The sequence below is a fragment of the Macrobrachium rosenbergii genome, chromosome 48 (assembly GCF_040412425.1).
Source record: "Macrobrachium rosenbergii isolate ZJJX-2024 chromosome 48, ASM4041242v1, whole genome shotgun sequence".
Classification (NCBI taxonomy): Eukaryota; Metazoa; Arthropoda; class Malacostraca; order Decapoda; family Palaemonidae; genus Macrobrachium; species Macrobrachium rosenbergii.
This window is the reverse complement of record NC_089788.1, coordinates 48,108,042-48,135,972: the sequence shown is the minus strand read 5'-3', so window position 1 is coordinate 48,135,972 and position 27,931 is coordinate 48,108,042. Positions and strand designations below refer to the sequence as shown.

At 40.5% G+C, this 27,931-nt stretch overlaps 1 protein-coding gene across 2 annotated transcripts in view; it reads left to right on the top strand.

The window, feature by feature from the left end:
* Su(var)3-3 (lysine-specific histone demethylase Su(var)3-3) overlaps positions 1-27,931 on the top strand; it is a 220,051-nt gene that overhangs the window by 148,453 nt on the left and 43,667 nt on the right. For both annotated transcript variants that reach the window (XM_067091698.1, XM_067091697.1), the window contains 6 exons: positions 5,661-5,795; positions 5,934-6,156; positions 6,372-6,524; positions 25,881-26,032; positions 26,468-26,549; positions 26,728-26,888. In XM_067091698.1, coding sequence (XP_066947799.1) covers positions 5,661-5,795; positions 5,934-6,156; positions 6,372-6,524; positions 25,881-26,032; positions 26,468-26,549; positions 26,728-26,888 — 906 coding nt within the window. The remainder of the gene's footprint in view (positions 1-5,660; positions 5,796-5,933; positions 6,157-6,371; positions 6,525-25,880; positions 26,033-26,467; positions 26,550-26,727; positions 26,889-27,931) is intronic.

Sequence of the window (27,931 nt, the reverse complement as noted above, 5' to 3'; positions counted from 1 at the left end):
ACTGAAAAGGTCTGTATTGGGGGTGCATTGCTCTCCTCAAGTTCTGTGCAAGAAGGCGAAGGAGTCTCTTCCGTCATGCAGTTTCTGGGGTAGCCTGGAATGTTTTTCTCCCGATCAACCCGACGTTCGCTGACGCAAGCGCCCAACTGCTCCAGATAGTGCAGCAGTTTCCAAATGCTTTTTCCATCTCCTGAAGTTCCTAGACACAAGTGTCTAGTGGTGCCAGTAGCTTCAACAGAGCCTTTTCTCCTGACTCTTAAGCGTAAGTGCCCAGTGGCTCCAACTGGCGCAGCAGCTCCTGAGTTCCTATCACCGTCTGAGCTACCAGTAACCCCTAAGCACCCAGTAGCGCCTGAGCTTCCTTGGCGCCCAAGCATTCTTTGGTGCCAAAGCAGTCAGTAGCAGTCATTTGCTCAGTGTCTCTCGAGCGCCCAGTGGCTTCCAAACAACCAGCATCTTCCAAGCCCCCTATAGGGCCCGCTTGATCGCATAGTGCTACTCCTTCTGGTTATCCTGACTCGTCTTCTAGATGTTCGGCGCCAGCTCATTTGTCTTGTTTGGATCCTTCCCTCGCTCTGATTCAGCAGCGTCTGGATGACATTTTGGGGTTTTTGAAGAAACCTCCTTCGTCTGTGAAACGTCCAAGGAGTTGTCGTTGTCACTGGTCTCAACGACGGAAGAGGAATTAGATGTGGAACCAGAAGAGGATTCCATTCCTACGGCTTATGCTGTACTGTTGCAGTATCTTCTGTGCAGTTTTCTGGCCTTCTTCTTCCTAGCTGCTCCTCCTTTGCCCGAGTCACCTTTTTAGATGAGTGGTCTTTCCAGTGAGTTGACTAAGTTACCAAAGATGGTTCTCTCCACTTCTGCAAAGAAGGCACTAAGCGAGGTTAAAATCTGGCTTTCAGACAAGAGGGAGAAAGGGAAAGCTTGCTTCTGTTATCCTCCCACTAGAGTATTGAATAGAAGGTATCAGTGTTATGCTACCGGAGAAGCTCCTTCTCTGGGGGTTCCTGCCTCTTCCTGGGGAGACTTCTCCTGTCTCATTGACTCTTCCTGTAGATCAGCATTTTGTGTGGCCAAGATTATGTTCTCTGCATCCGAAACAGACCACTTACTTAAAAATATGTTCAGAGTGTTCGAAGTGGTCAGTTTTTTGGACTGGATGGTAGGTGCTCTAGCGCATAAGATTCAAGGACACCCGATGGTACCTTCGGAATTGTCTTCAGACATTCTTGGAGTTCTCTCATGCACCGATAAAGGGATTAGAGATAGTTCCGTGAACTGGCCTCTCTCTATGCCTTAGGTATTTTGAAGAAAAGAGAGCTCTGCTACTCTTTCACTTTGAACGGAGTCTCTATGGCTCAGAAATCTGCCCTTCTCTTCCCCCCTTCTGGTCCGAGAGTGTTTGTTCCAACAGTGTGTGGTGAATAATATTGCTTCGGCTTTGCAAAAGAAGTTGACGCAAGATCTTTTAGTGGATTCTCTAAAGCGTCCTAAGGAGCTTCCTCCTTTTAGCTCCAAGTCATCCTCTCCTTTATAGCCCTTTCCCTTCATGGGAGCAAGCGAAGGGTTCAGCCAAGAGGGCATGCGAACGTGTGTTTCACCCCTTGCTCAATCAAGAAGTCCTCTTCCAAGATGTCAGCCAAGAAATGATCCCAGTGTCCTCCGTGCCCCAGTAGGTGCCAGGCTCCTTCTCTTTTGGAAGTTTTGGATGGAGAAAGAGGCAGAACAATGGTTAATAGAGTTTCTCGGAGGTGTACAACAAAACCATAGCAGTTCATTTGGACAACACTACAGCCCTGTCGTACATCAGCAGTCAGGGAGAAACTCATTCCTTCTCGCTTTGCGAAGCAGTGAGAGATCTGCTTTTTCTGGGCCGACCAGAACAGAACAAGAATTCTGACAAGATATGTCCAAAGGAAACTAAATGAGCTGGTGGACCAGCTAAGCCGAGGCAACCAAATCATTCCCAAGGAGTGGACTCTTCATCCTTTAGTTTGCTCGGCCCTTTGGAGACTGTGGGGAATACCAAAGTTGGATCTTTTTGCAACATCCAAGAACAATTGGCTGCCTCATGTTTGTTCACCAGTACCAGATCTGTTGGCATGGGCGACGAACACAATGCTGCAGGACTGGTTTGACAAGGATCTTTATGCCTTCCCTCCCTTCGGAATGATATGGGAAGTATTGAACAAATTTTAGTCCCACAAGAGCATGTCAGTGATTCTGATTGCTCCCTTATGGCCCCTAAAGGAATGGTTTCCTGACCTCATGGGTCTTCTGGTAGATTTCCTAAGACTATTTCCTCAAAGACACGATCTTCTCAAACAACCCCATGTCAGAAGATTTCGTCAAGGGTTGTCTACTCTAGCTCTGACAGGGTTCAAACTGTCAAAAGACTCCTCAGAGTTAAGGGTTTTTTGGGAGCAGCTGCAGAAGCGAGCTTGAGATGCAGACGCCAATCTTCCTGCAACATTTACCAGAATAAGTGATCCATTTTCCAAACTTAGTGCAGAAAGAATGAAGTCTCTTCTACTAAAACCACTCTAACAGAGATCACAGATTTCCTATTGCACCTTAGACCTTCCAGAGGCTTGGCCCCTTCGACTATAAAGGGCTACAGGGCTATGCTTAGCTCAGTCTTTAGGCACAGAGGCCTTGACCTATCTTCGAATCAAGACATTTCTGATTTAATAAAATCTTTCAAGACTAGTAAGCAGAAGGGAACAGAACTGGTTTCCTGGAACCTAGATGTGGTCTAAAATGGTTGTCTCTTCCTCCTTTCGAGCCTATCAGCTCCTCTTCACTCAGAGATCTAACTAAGAAGACACTCTTTTTGGTGGCTTTGGTGACAGCTAAGTGTGTTAGTGAGCTACAAGCAGTTGATAGAAGGATTGGTTTCTCTGGAGGAGACGCGATTTCTTCTTATACGCTAGGATTTCTTGCAAAGAATGAGAATCCTTCCAAGCCCTGACCTAGTTCTTTTAAGGTAAAAAATCTGAGTGAAATTTTAGGACCTCAGGAGGAAGAGAGAGTTCTTTGCTAGAGTTCTTTGCCCTGTAGGGCATAAAAGTTTTACCTGATGAGAACCGAGAAGTCAAGAGAGTCCTCTAGTAATTTTTGGACTTCAGTTAAGGATCCCTCACGTCCTCTTACAAAAAATGCGATATCCTTTTTTTTTTTAAGATAACTCATTAAGGAAGCCCATTCTCATGTAGGAGAAGAACTTTTACCTTCTCTGAAGGTTAAGGCACATGAAATAAGGGCAGTGGCTCTGTCCTTAGTTTTTAAACATAATATTTTTCTTTCAGATATTCTCCAAACAACTTTTTGGAGGTGTAAATCAGTATTTGCATCTCACTATTTAAGGGATGTGGAAACAGTTTTTAATGAATGCAGTACATTGGGTCCTTTATTGGTGGCTGGCTTGGTGTTGGGAGAGGGAAAGTAGGAAGCATACTTCCATCCTTTTTCTTCACCTTGAATTTTGGTGTTGAGTCCTAAGGGAGTCTGGGGGTACTATGTACTGGGATACCCTCCAGTTTTTTAATGGTTAGGTAATGGGGTTTTTAATATTTTGGTGTGGGTAACAGCTTTGTTATCTGGTTGTCTTGTGTTAGTACTGCATCCTGGGCAGGGCCATATTTCTGTAACTTACCAGCATTTGGTGGTGTCCTTCGCTGTAAGTCTCCCACTGATGTAGTAGGCTACCCAGGGCCATACCCCTCACCTCTGCAGAGTGAGAGGAGCGCCAACCAGAGGCAGTATCTTCCTGTAGCGGCTCTCTCACCAGGTAAGGAAACAACAAGCATTGTCCCAGTGCTAGTAAATTTTCTGTTCTCAAATTCATTACTATATACAATGTTTTGGGGATAGAGTAGTCCATGTATCCCACCTCTATTCAATGTGGAATCAGCTATGTAATTACAGTACAATGCTTGGTAAGCCACGTAAATAAAAATGACATTTATATAATAAAATAAAGTTTTATATATACTTAACAAGTAATTACAGAATGGGAGCCCTCCTTCCCCCCGTCGCATGGACATAATGGCATAAACAAATTGAAACCATTTGCTCAGTTGTTCCTCTTCTTCCCTGAAAGTGGGCAGGGCTAGACTCCTACACCAAAAACAAAAGAATCGCTACCACGAGTTTCAAATTTTAGCTGCCGATACAGGCAGTCCCCGGTTAATGGCGGGCTCGGTTAACAGCAATTCGGTTTTATGGGGCTTGTCTAGCGATGAAAATCGCTGATTTCCGCTTATTGGTGTCGATAATTGGGTATTGGCGCCGATACATACCTAACAGAGGCGCCGATAACCGAAAATTGGCGCTTTTCGGCGCTGATAACCCCCGAAGATCACCGAAAAGCGCCGAAATCACCGATTTTCGGTTATCATCACATCCTCAGAAACGGAACCCCTCCGATGACCAGGGACTGCCTGTACTAGAAACGTTAGCTATGTAATTACATGGTAAGTATATATGAAACTTTATTTTATTATAAAAATGTCATTTTTAGTTTCCATAACAATTGTACATATATCTCTGTCTGTCTATTTACTCCTGTCTCTCTTGCATTGTTTATCGAAACTTAAGTGTAAAGGGAGCTATCATTAAAAGATTGTAAAACATTGGTTTTTATGCTTAAAACTAGATTGATGAAGCTCAGAACTTTTCAGCTTATCCATGTCTTCCAACAGTTGTAACCTTCAGGAGATATTTCACAATATTTTGTATTACAACCGGTACTTAATTAATCTATATTTCATTTTACATATTTAAGATGAGCTGATAGTTAAACTAACACTGTCTGATAACATTGACAAGATATTCAAGAGTTACATATCTGTTTATTTGTCATATATTGCATCATTTTAAAGCTTTATAGTCTAATATTTTATAAATGTAATGTTTAATAAACATTAAAATATAAAATATCTAACATTAAAATATAAAATAATACTAGGTGTTTCCACTGAATTTTTAAATGAACATTATTAAGGTTCAGTCAAGAATCAGTCTGGAATGATAGGTGTACTAATGCAAGGTTATTAATTTTTACATTGCAACTTGTCCATTCATCTTTTAGTGAAACGTTTGTATCTTGAATACATTCCTATTCTTATATATACTGGCATTATATAAATTAATCATTCTTATGGGAAAAACAAACATTTATGTGGATGTGTAATTTATGGATTTGCCCTGATGCATACCTCTGAAAATCAGTTTCCTTTAGCAATAATTTCATAACAGATTCATTGATACAAAAGAAAATAGGCAGGATACCTAAAGATTAGCATAGCAAAAAACACTTGCACTAGACTGTCTCAGCCAGTTTGCTATGTAGAGAATTACACTGTATCAAAGTTCGTTATATCAAAGTTTTAGTGTTGAGGAATAAGCAAATATTATTAGAATTAGGTCTGAGATAAGTAACTAGAAAATACAAGGCTTGAAAATTATATAAGCATTCCTTATAATATTTCCAGAATTATAATTATGAATAATTTTTTTAATGATATTTGCAGGTGTTCTTTATCCCTTAATTGACCTTCAAAACAAATTTTGAGGAAATGCCCTTACTTTAGTGTTATGATTGTAATTGCATTATCCTTTTTATTTAATACTATTATTTTTCAAATTTTCAGCTACATAGCCTCCATGATAAGATTGGCCAGTTACATAAGGAACATGAGCAACTAACAGAAAAAAGGAATTCTCGTAATATTACGAATGAGTTTGTCTATAGAGTTAAGTTACGGGAACTGCAAAATGCTTGTAAGGTAAGTTCTTCACTGTCCTTTTTTCATGTGTCATCATGGCTGGTTTGTGTTAGTGTTTCTTGAATGCCATTTATTTATTTTGTAATGCCAAATCAATAGAGGTTCTCACATCATATATACTGTAGTTAAACTTTGTAGGAATGGGATCAACTTGTTGAGCAGCAGCGTGAAATTGAAGATAAACTGCAAGAATTAGAAGCTTCACCACCTAGTGATGTGTATTTGTCTTCGCGTGATAGACAGATTCTTGATTGGCATTTTGCAAATCTGGAATTTGCTAATGCTACTCCACTGTCCAATTTATCACTAAAGCATTGGGACCAAGATGATGATTTTGAATTTTCTGGGAGTCATTTGACAGGTATGAAGACTATATGTTTACCATGGGTATGGTTTCTAAATAGAGTGTGTGAATTATTTAAGGATTTTTAAAAAACAATTTTAATAGATTTGAGCCCATTGACCGGCCATTTTTTTTACATGTTGAATTTCCTTTTTGTTGATGATATGAATTACTTTGTAGTTATGGTATTTCAGGTTCTCTTTTCATGTAATAATTTGTTTGCTGCTTCACAGTTCGCAATGGTTATTCTTGTGTCCCAGTGGCATTGAGTGAAGGTCTTGACATTAGATTAAATACTGCTGTCAGGAAAATTTCGTACACTAATTCAGGTGTAGAAGTTACCGTTTCTAATGCCCGCAATCACTCCAACCCTGCAACACACAAAGGTGAGGTATCTTTTACTTTAAATTTATTTTTAATTCGTTTTCTCTTGCATTGCTCTGTCATTACAGGCAGTCCTCAGTTAACGGTGGGGGTTCCATTCCTGGCTGAGCACCGATAACTGAAATCATCGATAACAATTATCACAATAATTATAGGGATAAATGGCATTTTTAAACATCTAACTTACCTGGTAGTTATATATATAGCTTAAGTCCCTGACGTCACGGCAGAATTTCAAAAACTCGCGGCAATCGCCGATCGGTAGTCAGGTGAACCACCTGTGCGCCCTCTACCCAGGTACCTGGAACCATTCCAACTATTCCTCAGATCTTCCCTGCCGCTGTGTCGGTAACATCGATGGAATTTCGCTCGTAGCCTGTGTTTTTTCGCAACTTATTTTGGTGAAGTACACTTTGGCTTGGCTTTCGCTTGTTCGCTTTTGGATTTTCTTATAACATATCTGACTTCATCGAGTGTGAAAATGTGTGTGGGGGATGCAAGCGGCTTGCTAAAGTCTCCTTGATCCCCACTTAGTATGTCTGAAGAACGGAATGAAAGACCGGCTCAGAAGAGCCAAGAGTACTGTTTCTCACTCTTCTTGATATAACCAGGAATAGTTAATTCTTTTCCCCTTGATAACTATCCTATTGATCCTTCTCCCGTAGTGGTAGTCTCTGAACCCCCTACTGAAACAGGTAAGGACCCAATACTTAATGATTTGTTGGCTGCCATTCAGACCCTGGCCCAACAGGTAAAATCCCTCTCAGAAGACAGGGATAATATGTGATCGATAATAAGAGATCTAAAAAATACAAGTGTTAATATGTTGTTAGTGCAAGTGCAGTGGAGGGTGCGACCGCTCGGTCCTGTTGTGCTCTAGTCCTAGACCTCTTCCAAGCTCACCAACCCCCTGTGAGAAGGAAAGTCGACAGACGAAGGGAGGCAAGAGGCTTTAGCTACCGAAAGCAGTCGTCCCTCGAGCGTACCTGTTGACGTTTCCCAGGACGCTCACCCTCGCCATAGGAAAGGCGAGGTTAAAGTGTTTTTTCGTCCATTGGTTGCTGTACGTCAACCGGAGGAAGCTTTTGACCGATGTCGCACAGGCGGCCAGTTCTCAAGTAACCTCTAGGTTTGACGGGACAGCGAAAGTTAGAAGTATGGACGCCAGGACGTCGAGCGTCGAGAAGCTGGACGCCAGGACGTCGAGCGTCGAGAAGCTGGACGCCAGGACGTCGAGCGTTGAGAAGCTGGACGCCAGGATGTCAGACGTAGAGAAGCTGGACGCCTGGACGTCAAGTGTCGAGAAGTTAGACGCCAGGACGTCAGGCGTCATGAAGCTGGACGCCAAGACATTAAGCTTCAAGAAAATGGACGCCAACACGCCAGGCGCCAAGAGACTGGGCGCCAGGCGCCAAGATGATATTTTGAAAGACGCCGCTACTTCCGCCTTTCGAAAATCGGAAGAAGAGAATGATAATATCTCGCATTCTCCTGTGAATCCTATTGTAGAGATTTCTGACGAAGACAATATAAAAGGCCATCAGCTTTTATCAGACTTGAAAAGGCTTATGAAGCTATTTTCGGAAATTTTTCCCAGAGAAATTTATCCTGACTGCTCCTCGCTCCCGCCTTCAGAATTTACTCTTGTGAAGGCGCCTAAGAGGGCAGCATTTACGAAGAATGGATACTTTCAAGGAGAAACAATGAAAGACAGCCTTTGTTTTTCCTCCAACCAAACTAGCTCAAGGTCTAGTGTTTAGTATCAAACTGGAGAATCGTTCGCCTCAAATACCTGCCCCTTCCCAGGAACCTTCTCGAATCTTGTTGACTCTTCTCGAAAGTGGCCATGGGGAAAACGGTTGTTGGTCGATATCAGAATTGGACCACCCCCTCAAAAGAATTTGGAGATTTAGAAAGGAAGATGGAATTATTCAACACGACTGACACCGAAGAACTCGTATATCTGATGTCGTGTATGGATAAAGGACTCGGAGATATTTCCAACGAATCAACTGCACCTTTCTCAGTGGGACTCCTGAAGAAAAGGGCCCATCTTTGCTCTTTCCTGGCTAATGGGGTCATGTCCAATCAAAATCAGAATTGATTTATACCTCTTTTTTCCTCTCACCCCTTCTCTCAAGGTTTGGTATAGAGGCCTTTTCATCTTTGACCCAGAAAACCACGTAAGATTTAAGATCTAAAACAGCAAGAAAAGTCCTACCTACGACTTTCATCGCTAAAAAGAGTAAGGCTGAGGTTCCTGTGTTTCAGGTATCTCAGCTCTTTCGTGGTCGGCCCTCCGATAGAGGTTCCTCTAGGGCGGGTAGATGAATGACAACGAGAAGAGGCTCTACACAGGGAAGAAGGAGGACCTGCCTTTCTTCTCCTGCAGACTGCGGTAGGAGCCGGACTGTCCAGCCTGAGTAGGCCCCCTCTAGTAACAAGACAATTCGACCTTTCTGCCAAATGCAACGACAGAACCAAGGCAAAGGTTCTACAGCAACAAGTGTCTATGATGTTGCAAAAGGAGACCAGACAGAGAGTTCAGGATCCGAATTCCCCAGGATTCTACATTCGGTTATTCCTGATCCCCAAATGCTTGGGGGGTTAGAGACCGGTGCTAGACGGGATTGCACTCAACTTTTTTTGTGCAATAAACAAAGGTCGCTATGGAAACGACAAAATCGGTTCTAGCAGCGGTCAGACAGCATGACTGGATGGCCTCACTGGACCTCCAGGATGCGTGATTTTCACGCCCCATGCACCCGATCTCCAAGAATTTTCTGAAGTTCGTCCCACGGAAAGGTTTTATAGTTTCGGTCTCTCTCTTTCGGCCTAAACAGACAAGGTTGACGCCTGGCTCTGGAGCCGAGACCTCTCAAGAGCAAGTTACCCAATATTGAGGGACGTCATGATAAGACTTCATAGACTACAGATTGTAGCCACAGCAGCAGCCCGGAGCTCTTCCCTTCCAGCCCCAAGGGTAGCTCTCCTACTAAGAACAAACGTAGACAGTTCTATTCAGTCAGGATACCGGGCTGCAAGAGCGTGGCGGACACTGTGCTGCCTTCCGTACATCCTCCTCTTCCTCCTTCGGATTGGTACTGCGTCTGAACCCCTCCACGGTCCATTATTGACGATGAGAAGGAAATAATTGCCGTAGTTGAGGCTTCCCAGCCTGTCCCCAACAGCAGGAAGCCCCGCATATAGCTTTACTATAAAATATGCAGCAGACTTTGTCTTCCCGGCTGCAAGCGTGACAACCAGGCAAAGAGAAGAAGGATAATAGACGTCCAGCTAAAGCTTCTAGACGTCCAGAAGTTTAAGACGCTGAACGTAGTGAATGAAACTCTAGACGCTGGATGCAGTGGTGTCAAGCATCTAGGAGTGAAACACCATGATGACAAGCGTCAATGAACCCAAGACGCCAAGCGTCAAGGCATTGACGTCAGGACGCCAGGCTTCAAGATATTGGAAGCCAAGACGTGGAGTTAGCTCAGGACGCAAGATGCACTGGCATCAAGCGTCTAACAAAGAATTAGGTCTACTGATAAACAGATAGAAATCTCAGCCAATCCCATCCCAAGAGGTTCTATTGCCTTAGGATGAAGATTCAGAGTCAGGATTTTCGGGCTTTTCCATTTATTGCAAAGACAGGACAAGCCTCAAGAAAATTTCAGAACTTTATAAAGAGACAGTCATGCTTGGCAAAGGAATGGATGAGTCTGCTGGGAACCCTTTCCTCGCTGGAACGGTTTGTCTCCTTTGAGAGGTTAATTCTATGCCCGTTACAGTTTCATCTAAATCGGAACTGGGACAAGGAAATAGAACTGGAGACCAAGTGCATCCCCATTTCGGAACCAATAAGACCGTATTTGTAGTGGTGGAACGTCCCCGTCAAGCTCCAGGAGGTCCCTTCTCTATATTAGAGGAACCCAGACCTAGTGTTGTTATCCGACGCGCGTCGGACTCAGTATGGGGAGCAACACGAGGGAAATAAAAGTCTCGGGCTCCTGGACCAGAGAGCAGGAGAAGTTAAACATCAATTAGAAGGAACTAACTGCAATCCTTCTAGCTCTCAGGAGTTCGAACACAGTGGGGAACAAAGAGGTGCAGGTCAACACCGACAACACGGCAGCGTTGGCCTACATCAGCAAACAAGGGGCCACTCACTCCAGGTCTCTATACGAGACAATAAGAGAATCTCTTCTTTGGGCAAAGGAGGAGAATGTAAAACTAGTAACCCACTTTATCCAAGGGGAGAAAAAAAATGTGAGGGCGGACATTCTGAGCAGGAAATAAAGTCCTCTCAAAAGAATGAACGCTACATCAGGACTTTGGGGACGCCCTTGCATAGATCTCTTAGCCACAGCGCAAATGAAGAGGTTGGACACTTACTGCTCTCAGTACCAGATCCCGGGCTATATACATAGACGCGTTCCTGGTGGACTGGTCCAACTTGGACGTGTATGCATTTCCCTATTTCAAGATAATACACAGGGTACTGAAAAAAATTTGTGTCACATGAGAGGACCGGAATGACCCTTGTGGCCCCTTACTAAACGACAAGAGATTGGTTCCCAGAAGTACTGGATTGGATGGTGGACATCCCGAGTAGCCTACCTCAGAGAGTTGATCTACTCAAACAACCCCACTTGGAAAGATATTACCAAAACCTACAAGCGCTACTAGTAACTGCTTTCGGACTATCGGAAAACTCACAAGAGCCAGAAGTTTTTCGAAGGAGGCAGCTGGCGCTATCGCAAATCAAGGAAGTTATCCACCATTAAGGTATACCAATCCAAGTGGGAGGTATTTAGAGGATGGTGCAAGGACAACCATGTGTCCTCTTCCAATATTTCTGTAACCCAAATTTGTATATAGAGAACTCACCAGCATGGAACCTAGACGTGGTCCTGAGGTTCCTCATGGGGAGTAGGTTCGATCCCTTGCAGAGGACATCTTTAAAGGACCTCACCATGAAAACTCTTTTCTTGGTCAGTTTGGCCGCAGCGAAAAGAGTTAGTGAGATACATGCTCTCAGCAAGAATATAGATTTTATACAAGGCAAGGCAATCTGCTCATTGCAACTAGGCTTCCTTGCAAAAAATGAATACTCGTCACAACCCTAGCCCAGAACGTTCGAGATTCCGAACCTAACGGACATAACAGGGGAGGAGAGAGAGAGAGAGTCCTATTCCCGGTAAGGGCTCTAAGGCTCTACCTGGATAGGACAAAGGACTTAAGAAGGAATTCAGAAGGGCTTTGGTGCTCAGTCAAAAAGCTCTCTGTATAGATGTCGAAGAATGCTCTGTTTTATTTTATCAGACAGTTGATAAAAGAAGCAAATATGGAATGTAGAGAGATAGACTACAAGATTCTGAAAGTAAAGACGCACGAGGTCAGGGCAGTAGCAACCTCTGTAGCTCTTAAACAGAACAGGTCCCTGCAGAGTATCTTGGACACGACCTTCTGGAGAAGCAAGTTAGTATTTGCCTCTCACTATCTAAAACAAGTCAAGACATTATGCGAAGATTGCTATACGCTGTGCCCGTTTATAGCATCTAATTCAGTAATGGGAGAGGGGAATACCCCTACAATCCCATAAACCAATACCTTTTTTCTTACCTTGGAATTGAGAATTTTTATGGTTGTTTGTGAAGACTGGACGCAGTCTTCCGCAATCATTGGGATGAAAGTTCCTTGGTAGAGCCCGGAAGAAGGGTATTGAGAGGAGGTCTAGTCACATAGAGGTTATACACGGTTGACAGCCCCTAGAGATTTTCAGCCCCTGGGTGGATCGCTGGATCTCTTAAGGAATGCAGACATAATGAGAGGGAGTTCATTGAAGTCAGCTTCCTTAATCCAATCCTATAAAATAATACCCTTTGTTCTTGCCTTGGAATGGTTGAAATTTGATGGTTGTTTGTGAAGATTGAACGCAGTCTTCCACAATCATTGATTTTAGTCAGATGGTCATTTTGTTCCTTGGTGACGCCCGAACAAGGGTATTATAGGTTGTCTGTCACATAGAGGTTGGTACACCGGTTGGCAGCTCCTAGAGGTCTTCAGCCCCTGAGTGGATCGCTGGACCTCTTAAGGAATACAGACATAATGAGGCGGAGTTCATTGAACTCAGCTTCCTTAATCCAATTCCATAAAACAATACCCTTTGTTCTTACCTTGGAATGGTTGAAATTTTATGGTTGTTTGTGAAGATTGAATGCAGTCTTCCACAATCATCAATTTTAGTCAAATTATCATTTTTGTTCCTTGGTGGCGCCCGAACAAGGGTATTATAGGTTGTCTGTCACATAGAGGTTGGTACACCGGTTGGCAGCTCCTAGAGGTCTTCAGCCCCTGAGTGGATCGCTGGACCTCTTAAGGAAAGCAGACAAAATGAGGGAGTTCATTGAAGTCAGCTTCCTTAATCCAGGTAAGGACCTTAAGTTGGTTTATTAACCCTACAAATTCCAACGATGTTGGCTGTCTCTGACCCTCCACCAAAGGTGTCAATCAGCTATATATATAACTACCAGGTAAGTTAGATGTTTAAAAATGATATTTTCATAATAAAATAAATTTTTGAACATACTTACCTGGTAGTTATATATAATTAAATTCCCACCCTCCTCCCCTCTAGAGACTAGGGGCATGGAAGATCTGAGGAATAGTTGGAATGGTTCCAGGTACCTGGGTAGAGGGCGCACAGGTGGTTCACCTGACTACCGATCGGCGATTGCCGCGAGTTTTTGAAATTCTGCCGTGACGTCAGGGACTTAAGCTATATATATAACTACCAGGTAAGTATGTTCAAAAATTTATTTTATTATGAAAATATCATTTTTGATGTTGTAAGCGCCAGTAAACCACTTACCAACGCCGATAAACTGCTTACCGACACCTAAAAGCTGCTTACCAACACCAATGAACTGCTTACCAATGTCAATAAACTGCTTACCGATGCAGAAAATCACTTACTGTCGCCAAAAATCTGGTTAACGACATCATTAGCCAAGCATTGTAAAACCGAAACCCGTTAACCGATGCCGCTGATTAGTGAGGACTGCCTGTATTCAATAACTTTAGTCATCATCATAAATTTATGTTCATCAAGTTTTTCTTAAATAGGTTAAATGTTAAGTGAGTTCTCTCCATTCTCCTCTCATGTGCTCTTTCAGTTCAAATTCTCATCAGGTTTAGGTCTTCATTCCTTCCCTATTGTTCCTATTAGAATACAAACTTTTGTCTTTAATATCTGTGTACCTTTGGCAAATGCTGGTCCTGTTGTTGAAGATTAGTAACAAGGTAGCAAGTGGCAGGTGAGTAAGGGTGTAAGGGTACCACCCAAACACTTCATTGTTGGCTTTCACTTTTTCTTCATCATTGCTAGACTTTTCGTAACAGGAATCTACCCATTGAAAAATTTGGTTTGCCTTTCCCTTTAACTTTTTTTTTTCTAATGACTTTAGCTTTCCTCTTGTCTGTGAATATGGTTGCAGTTAGAATGATGCCTGCTGATTCTTCTTCTTAGTTTAAAGTGTGATGGTTGTTTATAAGCATTCTGATTGTTTACGCTTATGCAGTATTGACATGGTGGAGGGGGGGTGGGGAATAAGGGTAAGTTGACGTTTTACAGTGGATCCTTGACTGTTCGCACTTCAGGATCTGCAGATTCACCTACTGTATTCACAAATTTTTCTGTGGAACATAACTCTAAAGAATTTCGCAGAAAATTGGCCTGTTCCCGAATTTTTTCATATTATTATTATTATTATTATTATTATTATTATTATTATTATTATTATTATTATTATTATTCAGTAAATGAAACCTATTCATATGGAACAAGCCCAAAGGGGCGATTGACTTGAAATTCAAGCTTCCAAAGAATATGGTGTGCATTAGGAAGAAGTAAGAGGAAGTACTGTAAAGGGAAATACAGAAGAGATACCACTTATTGAAAAAGAAAAAATAAATTAAAAAATAGAGCATATCTAAAATATTCACTAATTTTCATTTTATTTTCAGGACAAAATACAATTTTGTTATAAAAATAATAATTTGCTGTACTGTACTAATTTTCAAATACTAATATTAATGTAAAAACAGCAAAATATTAATAAAACATTTTTTTTTCTTAAAAACATCCACCAAATGAAGCACAAATTCCAATCACAAAGTTCGTGGGAAAGAAAGTGTTATCCCTATCTACTGTATACTTTAACAGAAAATGGTAAGGCCTGAATACTACTGTATGAAAGGAAATGTACGTGCTTGAATATGTGGATAACTTGATATAGTTTTTGCCTCGGTAAGAGTACAGTAATAGTTGTAGGAGGTTCACATGTAGCTGTAAGCCGTACAGTAAAGTGTTTTAGGATGAGATTTTTTTTGTAGAGCATATCCAAAATATTTGCTAATTATTTTCATTTTATTTTCATGACTAAATAATTTTGATACAAATATTTTTCACTAATTTTCAAATACTAATATTAATGTAAACACTGTAGAATATCAATAAAATGTATTTTTTTCCCTTAAAGAACGTTCTTGAAACAAAGTGCAGATTCTAATTACAAAGCTTGCGGGAAAGAAAATGCTGCTTTGGAAGCTGAAATACCTTGGCGCAATGCTACTTCACATGCTATTGGCTGGCATTTGCAAAGAAGCCAATCCAGGAGCACCATTCATTTTTCTTGGTGCTGATTGGCTGTATCCCCCAAGACTTTGTCTCACAGAGATCAGTGCGGGAGCCCGCACCCCTTCCAGATCACTGTGTATACCTCTCCTGTTCGAGTGTGTTGCTATATATCTGTGCTGTGCTTCCCCATTTTTATGTGGGGATAAGTTCCAGAACCTGCGGAAATGCAAAAATCCCCTCGAAAAATGCTTTTAACTGGCTTATAACTGCCAAATACCTTGTACCCCTTAAACTAAAACACTTATAACTACCTATTTTACCATTTCACTGCTTAATTTGATATTTCAATAAATTATCATACTAAAACAATTTAATATTTCAAACCAAAAATACTTCCCAAACCATCATTCCAAAACACCCAAAGAAACCTTACAGTACAGTACTCTCCTACTACTGTTACTCGTAAGTAGGTCATATACACCCCTAAAATGCTTATAACTGCCCATTTTAACAGTTCATTGCCAAACTTGACAGTTCAAACAAAAATATACTTTCAGCTATCTTCCCAGAACACCCTAACATCATTGCAAAGTCATGTTGCAAAATTAAGTACCAGCCTACAACTGTTACTCTTAGTATCCCCTGTCATTCAGACACGCACGTTTTCTTTGGCTTATGTAACTTTGAGCATCGTCTGGGCATACATTTTACGTATATTGATATTTTCCTGTGTTGTAGGATGATTTTGAAACGATATTTACTGTACAGGTACATAATTTAGGATAGTACTACTGTATTGAGCATATCTAAAATACGTGGGTAGTTTAGAATGATGGGACACTTACCTCCAAACAGAATGCTAAGTTTGTTCCGCCACGTTAATATTTTCGTGATTATGTACAAATACAATTATGATACAAAAATTTTTTATACAGTAAGATTTGGTTTACGTTGTTTTGTGGTTAATCCTCACCATCTCCCATAAATTTATTAAATAATTCTTGTGCCGTCATTCTGGATTTCTCCATGGAACATGTATACACATTATTCGCAGAAAATTCGCCGATTCGCGGTATTGTTCACAGAGGAATATTCACTAATTACTGTATTTTCATATTGTTTTCATGACTAAATGCACTTTTTGTGATAAAACTATTAAAATACTCAGGTATAAGCATTTTTAGAGTTTTTTTGTGTTTGAACTATCAAAATAGGCAGTTCTGGGTGTTTTAAGTGTTAGCAGATTTTAGCTATTTGCCCCAGGGGGGTGTATTATGCATCCCCTGCGAATACAGGGTGTTTACTGTAATCACTATAAAAATGTTTAAAATCCAAATTTCATATTAAAAAATAACAAACATGAAAAAGAACAAATTCAGCAAGTTCGTGACAGGTCAACGAAGTTAGTGTTGCCATATTTTTTGCTTAGTCTGATTTATTGTACCATATTTCATTACAAGTTTAGATGCCTATGATTATCAGACACATTATAACAGTACGTAAGAGAATATTTTATCACTGTTGATGTTTCATCGCCAGTCACCGTAAAAATATTTAAAATCCAAATTTCATATGTAGGCAACACTCGGCATTCTTACTCTCCTCCCAGCCATTGTGAAGTCTCGTCACCAGCAAGCTACTGTGATCCGATGTTAACACTAAAGTTTCTCTCTCTCTCTCTCTCTCTTAGAGAAGAGAAAGATTGATTTTTTATGTACAGTATACAGGCAGTCCCCGTTTATCGGCGGGGGTTCTGTTCCGACAGCGTGACGATAAGCGAAACTCACCTATAACCGAAAATCGGCAATTTTTGGTGCTTATTGGCGCTGATAACTGGGTATTGGCGCTGTTACTTTGCCATTCATTTTTTCATATTTTCCATGCATAATTACTGTACAATTTTTTGCTTTTCAATAAAAGCAGACTGGAAAATAATATTAAAATAATTAGCGAAAATTTCAGGTACTGTACAGTATGTTATCATCCAAAAACACTTTACAGTGCAGTATAATTTCAAATACATCTCAGAGAGAGAGAGAGAGAGAGAGAGAGAGAGAGAGAGAGAGAGAGAGAGAGAGAGAGAGAGAGAGAGAGAGAGAGAGAGAGCCAGCCTATCATTCTGGGGTGGGCCCAAGAATGAGCTTAAATAGTTTATGATTTGTATTAAAGATTTATTTAATTTGTATTACTGTAAAAAAACATTTTATAGATATTTTGCTGTAGAGAGAGAGAGAGAGAGAGAGAGAGAGAGAGAGAGAGAGAGAGAGAGAGAGAGAGAGAGAATCATAAACTTGTTACGCTCGTTCCAGGGTGGGCCCCCAGAATGTGCTTAACGTTTATGATATGTATTACCGATTTGTTTCATTTGTATTAAGCATTTTATAGATATTTTGCTGTGTGTACATTAATATTAACATTTGAGGATTAGTAAATCATTTGTTATCATAAAAATGTATTTAGTCATGAAAATAAAATGAAAATACAGTAATTAGTGAATATTGCTCTATGAAAAAATTTGCAAATTAGTGAAAATTCCCCTGCAGACAAGTGAATAATGTGTTCCACAAAAATCCGCAACAAAATGAAATGCAGAAATGTGAAATGCGTAAAAACTTGGGGGCACTGTAGAGTACTTTGCATATCATTGTGTCTCATTTTTAACCTTGGTGTATCTTTTTTAATTGTGCCCTAAGATGCCTCCTAAATGCCCTGCTACTTCTAAGGCTTCTGGCAAACAGCCAAAGCACCAGAAGAAGGTCATGATGCTCCAGGAAATGCTGAAGGAAGGGAAAACTTACACTGCAGTAGCCTGCCATGGCCTGAATGAGAGTACCATCCGGTACATCAAGAAGAAAAAGGTGGCTATAAGGAAGACCGTGGATGGTAGCTTCTGCGGTAGTGCCAAGACGGTTTCCAAGATGGTTTCCACTGTGTGTGATAAGACCATTGTGAGGATGGAGTCGGCCTTGCCGTTGTGGATCACAGACTACCATAAGAACATCATCCCCCTCGATGGCAACATCATCCGCAAGAAAGCACGAAAACTCTACCAGCAGTTTTCAACTGTTGTGGAAGGTGACGACGTAGGGGAAGCAGACTTCTTAGGCTTCGATGACCATGCCGAAGAAGAAGAGGAAGAAGCAGGACCATCGTCATCTCCTGAAGCAGGACCATTGTCAGCTCTTGAAGGTTTTCGGGCCAGCAAGGGGTTCCACCTAGTCTGTTTCTCTGCATGGGGAAATGGCATCAGCAGACACGGAAGTGGCCACGAAATATCCCAACCTTCAAGAAAATCATCATGGACAAGGGCTACCGTCCAGAGCAGGTGTTGAATATGGACAAGACTGGCTTGTCAGAGCCAGAGTTCCCTGGTTTAAAGCCCTGCAGGATGGGTTACCCTCATCATGTGTGGCAATGCTGCTGGTGTCATGCTGAAACCAGGCCTCATTTACAAGGCTTCAAACCCTACGGCCCTCGAGAATAAGAACAAGAAATTGCTGCCTGTGTTTTGGATGTAAACCCCAAGGCCTGGATCACCAAAGTCTGTACGTCCAGCTGGTTCATTCAGTGTCATCCCTCAAATTAAGGACTACCTCAATGACCTGTGCATGGAGTTCAAGGTGTTGATTATGGATAATGCTGGTGGCCACCCTGTGGATCTTTATTATGAGGGAGTCCAGCTTGAGTTCCTCCCTGCCAACACCAGCTCTCTCCTACAGCCTATGGACCAGGGCATGATCCGTGCCTTCAAGGCACTCTACACCGGAACTCCCTCGAGCACCTTGTGAGGGCAGTGGACAGTGAAAGTGAATTTACGTTGAATAATTATTGGCGTAAAGTCACGATTGCCACGTCTGATTGTCATCGGCCGATCATTGAAAGATATGAAGAAGGCCCTAATGCGTGATGGAGGCAGTTGTGGCCGGAGTGTGTTCACAACTATAAGGACTTCTCTCTTGAAGAAATTCAACATTCGGTCATTGATAAGGCAGTCCAATTGGTGAGGACTCTTGGTGGAGAAGGCTTTGATGACATCACTGAGGATGAAGTTGGTTACCTCATTGATGCCCACTCTGACCCCCCCCCCCCTTGACAGATCAGGGCTTGGAAGAGCTGACGAAGTCTGCTAGCGGGGAAGAAGACACAGTAGGTTCAGGGGATGGGGACGAGGAGGAGGATGAGAGTCTGTCTTTGGAACATCTGCCCTGATTTATGAGGGCAACCAAGGAGCTGTAGGAGGTGGCTGAGGAATGGGATCTTTATGTGGAATGCTCCATAAAGTGTTCAAATGCCCTTGATGCTGGCATGGTGCCCTGTACAGTAATAACCTCCTCCTTGTCACCATGAAGAAGCAGCGACAGCAGCTGCCTATCACCATGTTTCTGGAGCCCATGAAGAAGGACCCTCCAAAGCCTCCCGAAGCCCCTGAAGATGTGCAATTGATGGACGAAGTGCCTGAAGAAGGGGAAGAGGTGCCCCAGAGGAGATGTAATTCCTCTGCTTTGCTGTGCAGTCATATTTTCATCGTCATTCATCAGACTGCACAGCTAATTCATCATCATCTTCAATCAACATTCATCACTGGTGAGCACAGGCAGTCTCCGGTTATTAGTGGGGGTTCCGTTCCGAGGGTGTGACAATAAACGAAAATCCCCGTTTTTTTGGTGATTATCGGCGCTGATAAAAGCTGAAAATCGCCAATTTTCAGTTATCGGTGGCGAAAATCGCTAATTTTCATTTCTCGACAAGCACCGAAAAACCGGATCGCCGATAACTGAGCCCGCTGATAAGTGAGGACTGCCTGTACCCGTGTGATTTATGTAATCTCAAACTTCTGATTACTTCATATATTTTTTTCAATGTATATTTAAATATTTAGATACAATACTTAACTGTTTCCTGTACTGTACTTGAGAATGTACCAATGTCACCCCTGAATATAGGGATAACTTAATCAGTTATTGCCTTGGTAAGAGTACAGTAACAGTTGTAGGAGTGTTCACGTGTAGCTGTAAGCCATTCTGTATATTTTTAAGGGTAATGTTGTAAGATGACTTTGAAATAATACGTAAAGTGTAGGATGATAGATGATAGTTTGTTACATTTGGTGTCTGAACTATTAAAATAGGCAGTTATAAGAGTTTTTAGAGGGGTTCTCAAGTATTCATGAATTTTAGCTATTCATGGGCAGTTGTGGTCCCTAACCCCCATGAATATCGGGGGTCTACTGTACTCCTGTAGAGGTTTTTTTCTTCTTTCCAAATTTTGACCTTACCTAACAGGGCCTTTGCTCTATTATTCCAGGTTATATGTATATTGTTACAAAATTGAAGTCCAGTAGTATCAGGTTTAGTAGAGGTTGAGTTAAAGTTAGATAGCCAAGGTGCTAATTGGGGACCTTGATTCATAATCTTATTAAGGTAAGGAGTTAAAGGGTAAAAGGTTAGCATTAACACTAGGTTAAATAACATCAGTGTATTTATAATTAACTGAAGAACACAAGACGTATGCACTCACAAAATTAAATAAAAAATCAATTCAGTGGGATGATTAAAAAATAAGGTTAATCATACACAGTGTTCAATAAGCTTAACTGGCTGGGTCAGGCAGCGATTTGGGCCTGACCGTTGATCTCTAGGGAAAGTCAGGCAAGTGATGAAATTGTGAACATGGCACAAACACCTTCCTGTAAGGGAACAATACTGGAATTACTAGAGTTTTGGAGCATGCACGAGTTATTTAATCAATTAATGAGGCCCAAGCCAACAAGGGTCTATGGATGAAAAAGATATATGCAAATGCAAATTCCGCACTTAGAGTTAGGTCAACATGGCGCTCCTGAGGAGGAGGTGTGGACAAAGGAAACGTGTCAGGAAAGGATATTAGGAAATGTGGTAAGGTGAAGGAAAATTGTAGGTTCAGGAGGGATGGTTTGGGCTGATCAGGAGGCCACTGTTCACAGACACCATGCTTGGTAAATTCAATTACACTCGTGTAGGTTACACGGTCTTGGAGAGACAGTCTGCTTAGGGCCCCACAGATAGGGATGTGGGAAGCAGGTAGGCTTACTAGTGGCCAGATGTCTGCTCTGAGTGAGGTCACAGTGTAGAAGGGAGAACATCTCCTCTGTCTACTCTCATCTGCCCCAATCAGGTTGCCTTCTCTTGCGACCCTCTGGTAGGTGGAGCTTGTATTGGTGCACCTTTACCAAGCTTGAGGTATCTGCAGAACAAAGTCTTCCGCCAGTGATCAGCTGCTCAAGGAATGGTACAAGATAAAAAGGGGGTGGGCTTCTAAGGAATGCGCCATCAGTTACGGTGAAAACAATAAAATAAAAAAAAAATACAAAGAACTGTTGAGTGGCTGAAGGTCTCAGTTTATATAACACCTCCCTGTTGTAGCAGATATTCCATCCTTGAACGAGACAGAATTTCTGCAAGAGATTGCTGAAGCTACTTTAAGTCAGACTTCATCCCTAGGCCTCATACAATAGGGGAACTTCTAAAACATAATAGTGAGAAATAATTAAGTTGCCACGAGACATTTTACTTTAATATTTGGAGAGTTAATGAGTTAATGTAGTGTTAGGAAAGATTAAATTGCAAAAATCAGTCAATTAGGCAATTAAGGTAAATAATTAAATAGTAGGACTTGAAAGGGCATGCAACTAACCTACTGCAGCACAAAATAAACATGAAGGTACTGCTCTTTTTCAGTAACATGAAATTGAAAAGGTTATACATGAATATAAGGTAAACGCTTGGAACATGCAAAATTAAAAGATACAATAGGGCTAGGACATATCCTCACCTGTGAGCTGGAGAACAGTCGTAGCTTGTTACAATTTTTCCATACAGACTCTGGATAGCCGGTCTGGGAATGCTCCAGAGTTGTAGGTACTGTACATGGAACTATGCGAAAGGGCATAGTGCTGGGAGAGCTCATTGACTCTTTAAGTGCTTGTCTTTTCCCAATCCTTTTGCCAGGGCTTCCTAGTTGGAACCTGGGAAGGTGCCTCTGGAGGAGGCTGTAAGGCATCTTGGGTCAAGCACAACCCTGGTCATGTGGGCATGTCACCCATGAAATAGAGGTCTGTGATGTTGCTGAGGCTAGCACTGGAGAATCTATGCTAGCTGCTGCCTCGGCTGCTGTGACAACTGGGGCGGTGGTGGTTGACTGTTACAATGTCATCTGGTAAGGCAGTGACTGTGGCACTGTCACCCTTCGACAATGCCTTGGTTTCTTCTCGATCTTCTGCCGTATAGAGATTTGACCACTAGAGTCTTGTCTTCTGAGGACTGGGATAGTGAGGAGGACGAGGGATTAATCACCCTTGGCTTAAAAGTTCTCCCTCTGTAGGAATGGAGAGGGATGCTGCTGTGGCTTGGGATCTGACAGGGTTGGTTACTAATACTAGCTCAGACACGGGAACGAGCTTTTGTGGTTGACAGGGAAATCTGGAAGGTGAGACTCTGCAGCTGGCAGAGATCCTAGCTCTCAGCTGGTCACTGGTTGCAAGGGGACCAGGGTTGGAAACTCCTAGAGGAAGATCTAAGGAGTGCTCTTGCTCTGACTCTGACTTTTGTGCAGGCTCTGGCTCCGGCTATACGTAGACTTCATATTCAGCAAGGTAACTTGATGTCCACTTGGAAGGTTCAGGACTCTAATGAGGGCCAGGCATAGGCTCTGGCTGTAGCGCGACATCAGGCCTTGGCTGCAAAGCAGTGTCTGATGGAAAGTGAGGAATTGGTAAGGCACAAGTAGAGGCCTATGTTGGGAGTCCTGACCTAAGAGGAGGTCATAGCCTCCAGGACACGTGTTGTCATGGAGCCTACGTCAAAGCAAATAAAAAAGTTGTAACGTACATGTGTACAGTGAACCCCCTGTATTCGCGGGGGATGCGTCCCACACCCCCCCGCAAATAGGTCAACTCCGTGAATGCTTAAAAGTGCTCTAAAAACACTTAGAACTGCCCATTTTGGTAGCTTAAACCAAGAAAAACCCTGTAAAAATGCTTATACCTGAGTATTTTAATAGTTTTATCACAAAAAGTGCATTTATTCATGAAAATTATATGAAAATACAGTAATTAGTGAATATTTCTCAGTGAAAAATACCGCGAATGGGCGAATTTTCCGCGAATGATGGCTAGATATGTTCCACAGAGAAACCCACGAAGGCGTGAGTTCGCGAACCATGAGAATGCGAATACTGGGGGTTTACTGTATGCATGCACTCATTCGATGGCTTCTTGAACTTCCTGGAGTTTTAGTTTCATATCTTTATTTTAATTGTACTGGTCTGTCTAGTTAGAGGGTATGAGTCATCCAGGACAGTTTCTTGACTGCAATAAGAGCTAATTATCCCTCTAATGCCGAGGCTCTATCTACAAAAGTGTCTGTCGTATGCCGGCGGCGTTCGGGAGTTAGCGCTGAAGCAGAAAAAATTTTTTTTTTTTTCAAAAAATCACAGCACGCTTAGTTTTTAAGATTAAGAGTTAATTTTTGGCTCCTTTTTTTGTCATTGCCTGAAGTTTAGTATGCAGCCATCAGAAATTAAAAAAAAAATATAATTATCATATATAAATATTAAAATATATGACAGTGCAAAAAAAAAATTTCATATATAATTGTATACAAATCGCACTGTGAGCAAAATGGTTACACTAAATTGCAATGATTTTGGTATATAAGAAATTGTAAAACGATCAAAGCAACACAGAAAATATTATCACAAAATGATGCATGAATTCGTAACGCGTGGACGTAAAAAAAAGTTTTTTCAAAAATTCATCATAAATCGAAATATTGTGCTGGAGACTTCCTGTTTGTTGCAAAATGAAGGTAATTGATTGAATATTACTAGACTGTAAGTGTTTTAGCTTACAATTGCAGTTTTCGACCATTTCGGTCGAGTTAAAGTTGGCCGAAAGTAGAATTTTTTCTATTTATCGTGATTTATATGAAAATATTTCAAAACTGATAAAAGCTACAACCATGAGTTATTTTTTGTTGTATTCTACATGAAATTGCACACATTTCCATATATAAAGCTTTATGTAACGAATAATATAAAACGGTGCAAACATTACGACAAAGTGACGAAAGAATTTCTGAGATGTTCGGCCGAGTTACCGTGCGGACGTAAGGAAAAAGTTTTTTTCAAGAATTCACCATAAATTGAAATATTGCGCTAGAGACTTCCAGTTTGTTGCAAAATGAAGGTACATGATTGAATATCACTAGAATGTAAGAGTTTTAGCTTACAATTGCATTTTTCGATCATTTCGGTCGAGTTAAAGTTGACCGAAGGTTGAAATTTTGGCACTTATCATGATTTATATGAAAATATTTCAAAACTGATAAAAGATAAAACCATGAGTTATTTTCTGTTGTATTCTACATGAAATTGTGCACATTTCCATATATAAAACTTTATGTAACAACTAATATAAAACGGTGCAAACATTACGACAAAGTGACGAAAGAATTTCCAAGATGTTCAGCAGAGTTACCGCGCGCGGATGTAAGGAAAAAGTTTTTTTTTTTCAAAAATTCACCATAAATCGAAATATTGTGCTAGAGACTTCCAGTTTGTTGCAAAATGAAGGTACATGATTGAATATTACTAGAATGTAAGAGTTTTAGCTTACAATTGTGTTTTTTTACCATTTCGGTCGAGTTAAAGTTGACCGAAAGTAGAATTTTTTCTATTTATCGTGATTTATATGAAAATATTTCAAAACTGATAAAAGCTACAACCATGAGTTATTTTTTGTTGTATTCTACATGAAATTGCACACATTTCCATATATAAAACTTTATGTAATGACTAATATAAAATGGTGCAAACATTACGACAAAGTGACGAAAGAATTTCTGAGATGTTCGGCCGAGTTATCGTGCGGATGTAAGGAAAAAGTTTTTTTCAAAAATTCACCATAAATTGAAATATTGTGCTAGAGACTTCCAGTTTGTTGCAAAATGAAGGTACATGATTGAATATCACTAGAATGTAAGAGTTTTAGCTTACAATTGCGTTTTTCGATCATTTCGGTCGAGTTAAAGTTGACCGAAGGTTGAAATTTTGGCACTTATCGTGATTTATATGGAAATATTTCAAAACTGATAAAAGATACAACCATGAGTTATTTTCTGTTGTATTCTACATGAAATTGCACACATTTTCATATATAAAACTTTATGTAACGACTAATATAAAACGGTGCAAACATTATGACAAAGTGACGAAAGAATTTCCTAGATGTTCGGCCGAGTTACCGCACGCGGACATAAGGAAAAAGTTTTTTTTTTTTCAAAAATTCACCATAAATCGAAATATTGTGCTAGAGACTTCCAATTTGTTGCAAAATGAAGGTAAATGATTGAATATTACTAGATCGTAAGAGTTTTAGCTTACAATTGCGTTTTTCGACCATTTCGGTCGAGTCAAAGTTGATCGAAGGTTGAAATTTTTTGTAGTCGACGTACGGTACGTCCACTCGGCACCCAACAGACAATTTTAGTCGACGTACGATGCGTCCAGTCGGAGTTTAAGGGTTATAAGTAATAAGTAATGGTTTCATTGTGAAATGCATTGTATAATAATTGTGTATCTGTACTTACTGATATGGAAGTTCATAAATGCCAAAGGGTGTTGTGTAGTATAGACCTGCACTCTTAAGTTATGCTTAGCAATTTTCTGTATTTTCCAGCTGATGCAGTGTTATGTACACTTCCACTTGGTGTACTTAAACAGTCAATGTGTTCCAATCAGAGTTCCCCTCATACTGTCACATTCAACCCACTTCTCCCCCAGTGGAAAGTTGATGCGATTAACAGACTTGGGTTTGGGAATCTTAACAAGGTAAATACCTAATTATCATTCTCCCTGTATTAAGGCATCTTGCGTATGGATTGTCATGAATCCACTGAGTCATGTTCTACTTTCATAGGATATGTATAGGTACCTATAATATCATATTAGTATATAAAAAAGTGAACATTCTTGGCTTTAAAGAATGACTTTTTAGATCTTTTCAATGTCTAGGATAGAATATGGTACAGCTTAGTTCATATGAAATAAATTACAGGATCAATTTGCTTCAGAAAGTATAAACTAGACAAAAGACATGGAATAGTAATGTGTGAAATTCTTGGAGACTTATTTTTATGATACAATATATGTTACTTAAGGCTTCATTCTTACTTCAGTACTCACTAGATGTATAAGTAAGAAAAACGCCTCTTGTATGCAGTAGGTAGCTGTAGATGTTTGCTAATCAAAATAAAAATGTTTCAGGTTGTTTTATGCTTTGACCGAGTGTTTTGGGATCCTAATGCTAACTTGTTTGGTCATGTGGGATCCACAACAGCAAGCAGAGGTATGTTATTATGATGCAGAATTAAGGAATACCAACTATAAACTTAGGCTTGGATGATTTGTATAGTGTTTGAAATATTATTCACAGGCTCATTTCTATAAAATAGAGTTCCAAATAAAAATTTGTCGTTAAGAATCTTAGGTATATATAAAGATGTTAGTTAACTGTATCATTTCAGGTGAACTTTTCCTCTTCTGGAATCTGTATAGAGCTCCAGTTTTGCTTGCCTTAGTTGCTGGGGAAGCTGCTGCTATTATGGAAAATGTCAGTGATGATGTCATTGTTGGCAGATGCATTGCTGTTTTGAAGGGTATATTTGGAAATTCAGCAGTACCTCAGGTATTGTGTTTTATGTTATGTATTATTTGTGTAGCATTCATTTTTCCTGGCTTTGATCTTTTTTTTAGGGTGTTTCATTTTTCTGAACATTCATCTCAGACATAAAGTTCAAAGAATTGACATGTTAGACCTCCATTTTTTGTTTCTGAATTCTTGAGTGATATATTTTGTTTGTAAGTTCAAAATATTCCCATTCATAGACAAAGATTACTGCTATGGAGTACTGTAGTGCGCAAGTGATGAGCATATGTGTTTCTTGTGTAGATTGTTAGAACTTGAAAGGATGAACACTCAAAGTGTGTTCATTTCATTGATAGTTAAATATAAGATATTGTCTCCAAGATTTTTTGTAATGCCTTTGCAGTTTGGGGCTCAAAAGAGCAACTGATTTTTAGATTTATCTACCCACTTAGATAATATTCAAAGAGGCATTGAATGTAAATGAATAACAGCAGAATTGGGGGATACTTAATTTTCAACACTTCATAATGTTGTTGGATGACTTTTCTTTATATTTTACACTGCATCAAACCTGTGTTGTGCTCAGTGCACCCTTAAGTTGTCTGTAAATCAACTTGATCGACTAGATATGTCCTAGTATATATCAGTTTTGTATTAAGAATAAAGCTAGCTTCATTTTCTCCAAAAATACTAATGGAAACACAACTTTGAAATCAATCCACAAAAAAAGTCAACAGTTCTGTACCTGTCAAGCACACATTAAAATTCTGGGATTTATTAGCTGATACACAGCTGAAATAGAAAGCCCTCTAGCAAATGTAAAGATTAAATGCAAAAATCTTTAATAAAAAAAATTGTCTCAACCTGGGTACTTATACTTCAGTATCATTACTAGATTAAATAAAGTATGATTGTTAATGTAGCTAGGACATTGGATCTCCCACCCAGATCTTTTGACAATGTATCTGTAACTGAATGCAACTCATTTAAAGGGGTAGGTGTCACTTTTGATTGTAAATTTGCTTTTGAGAAACACATCCAGTCTATTTATTATTCAAGTGTACAAAAAATTGATATACTGA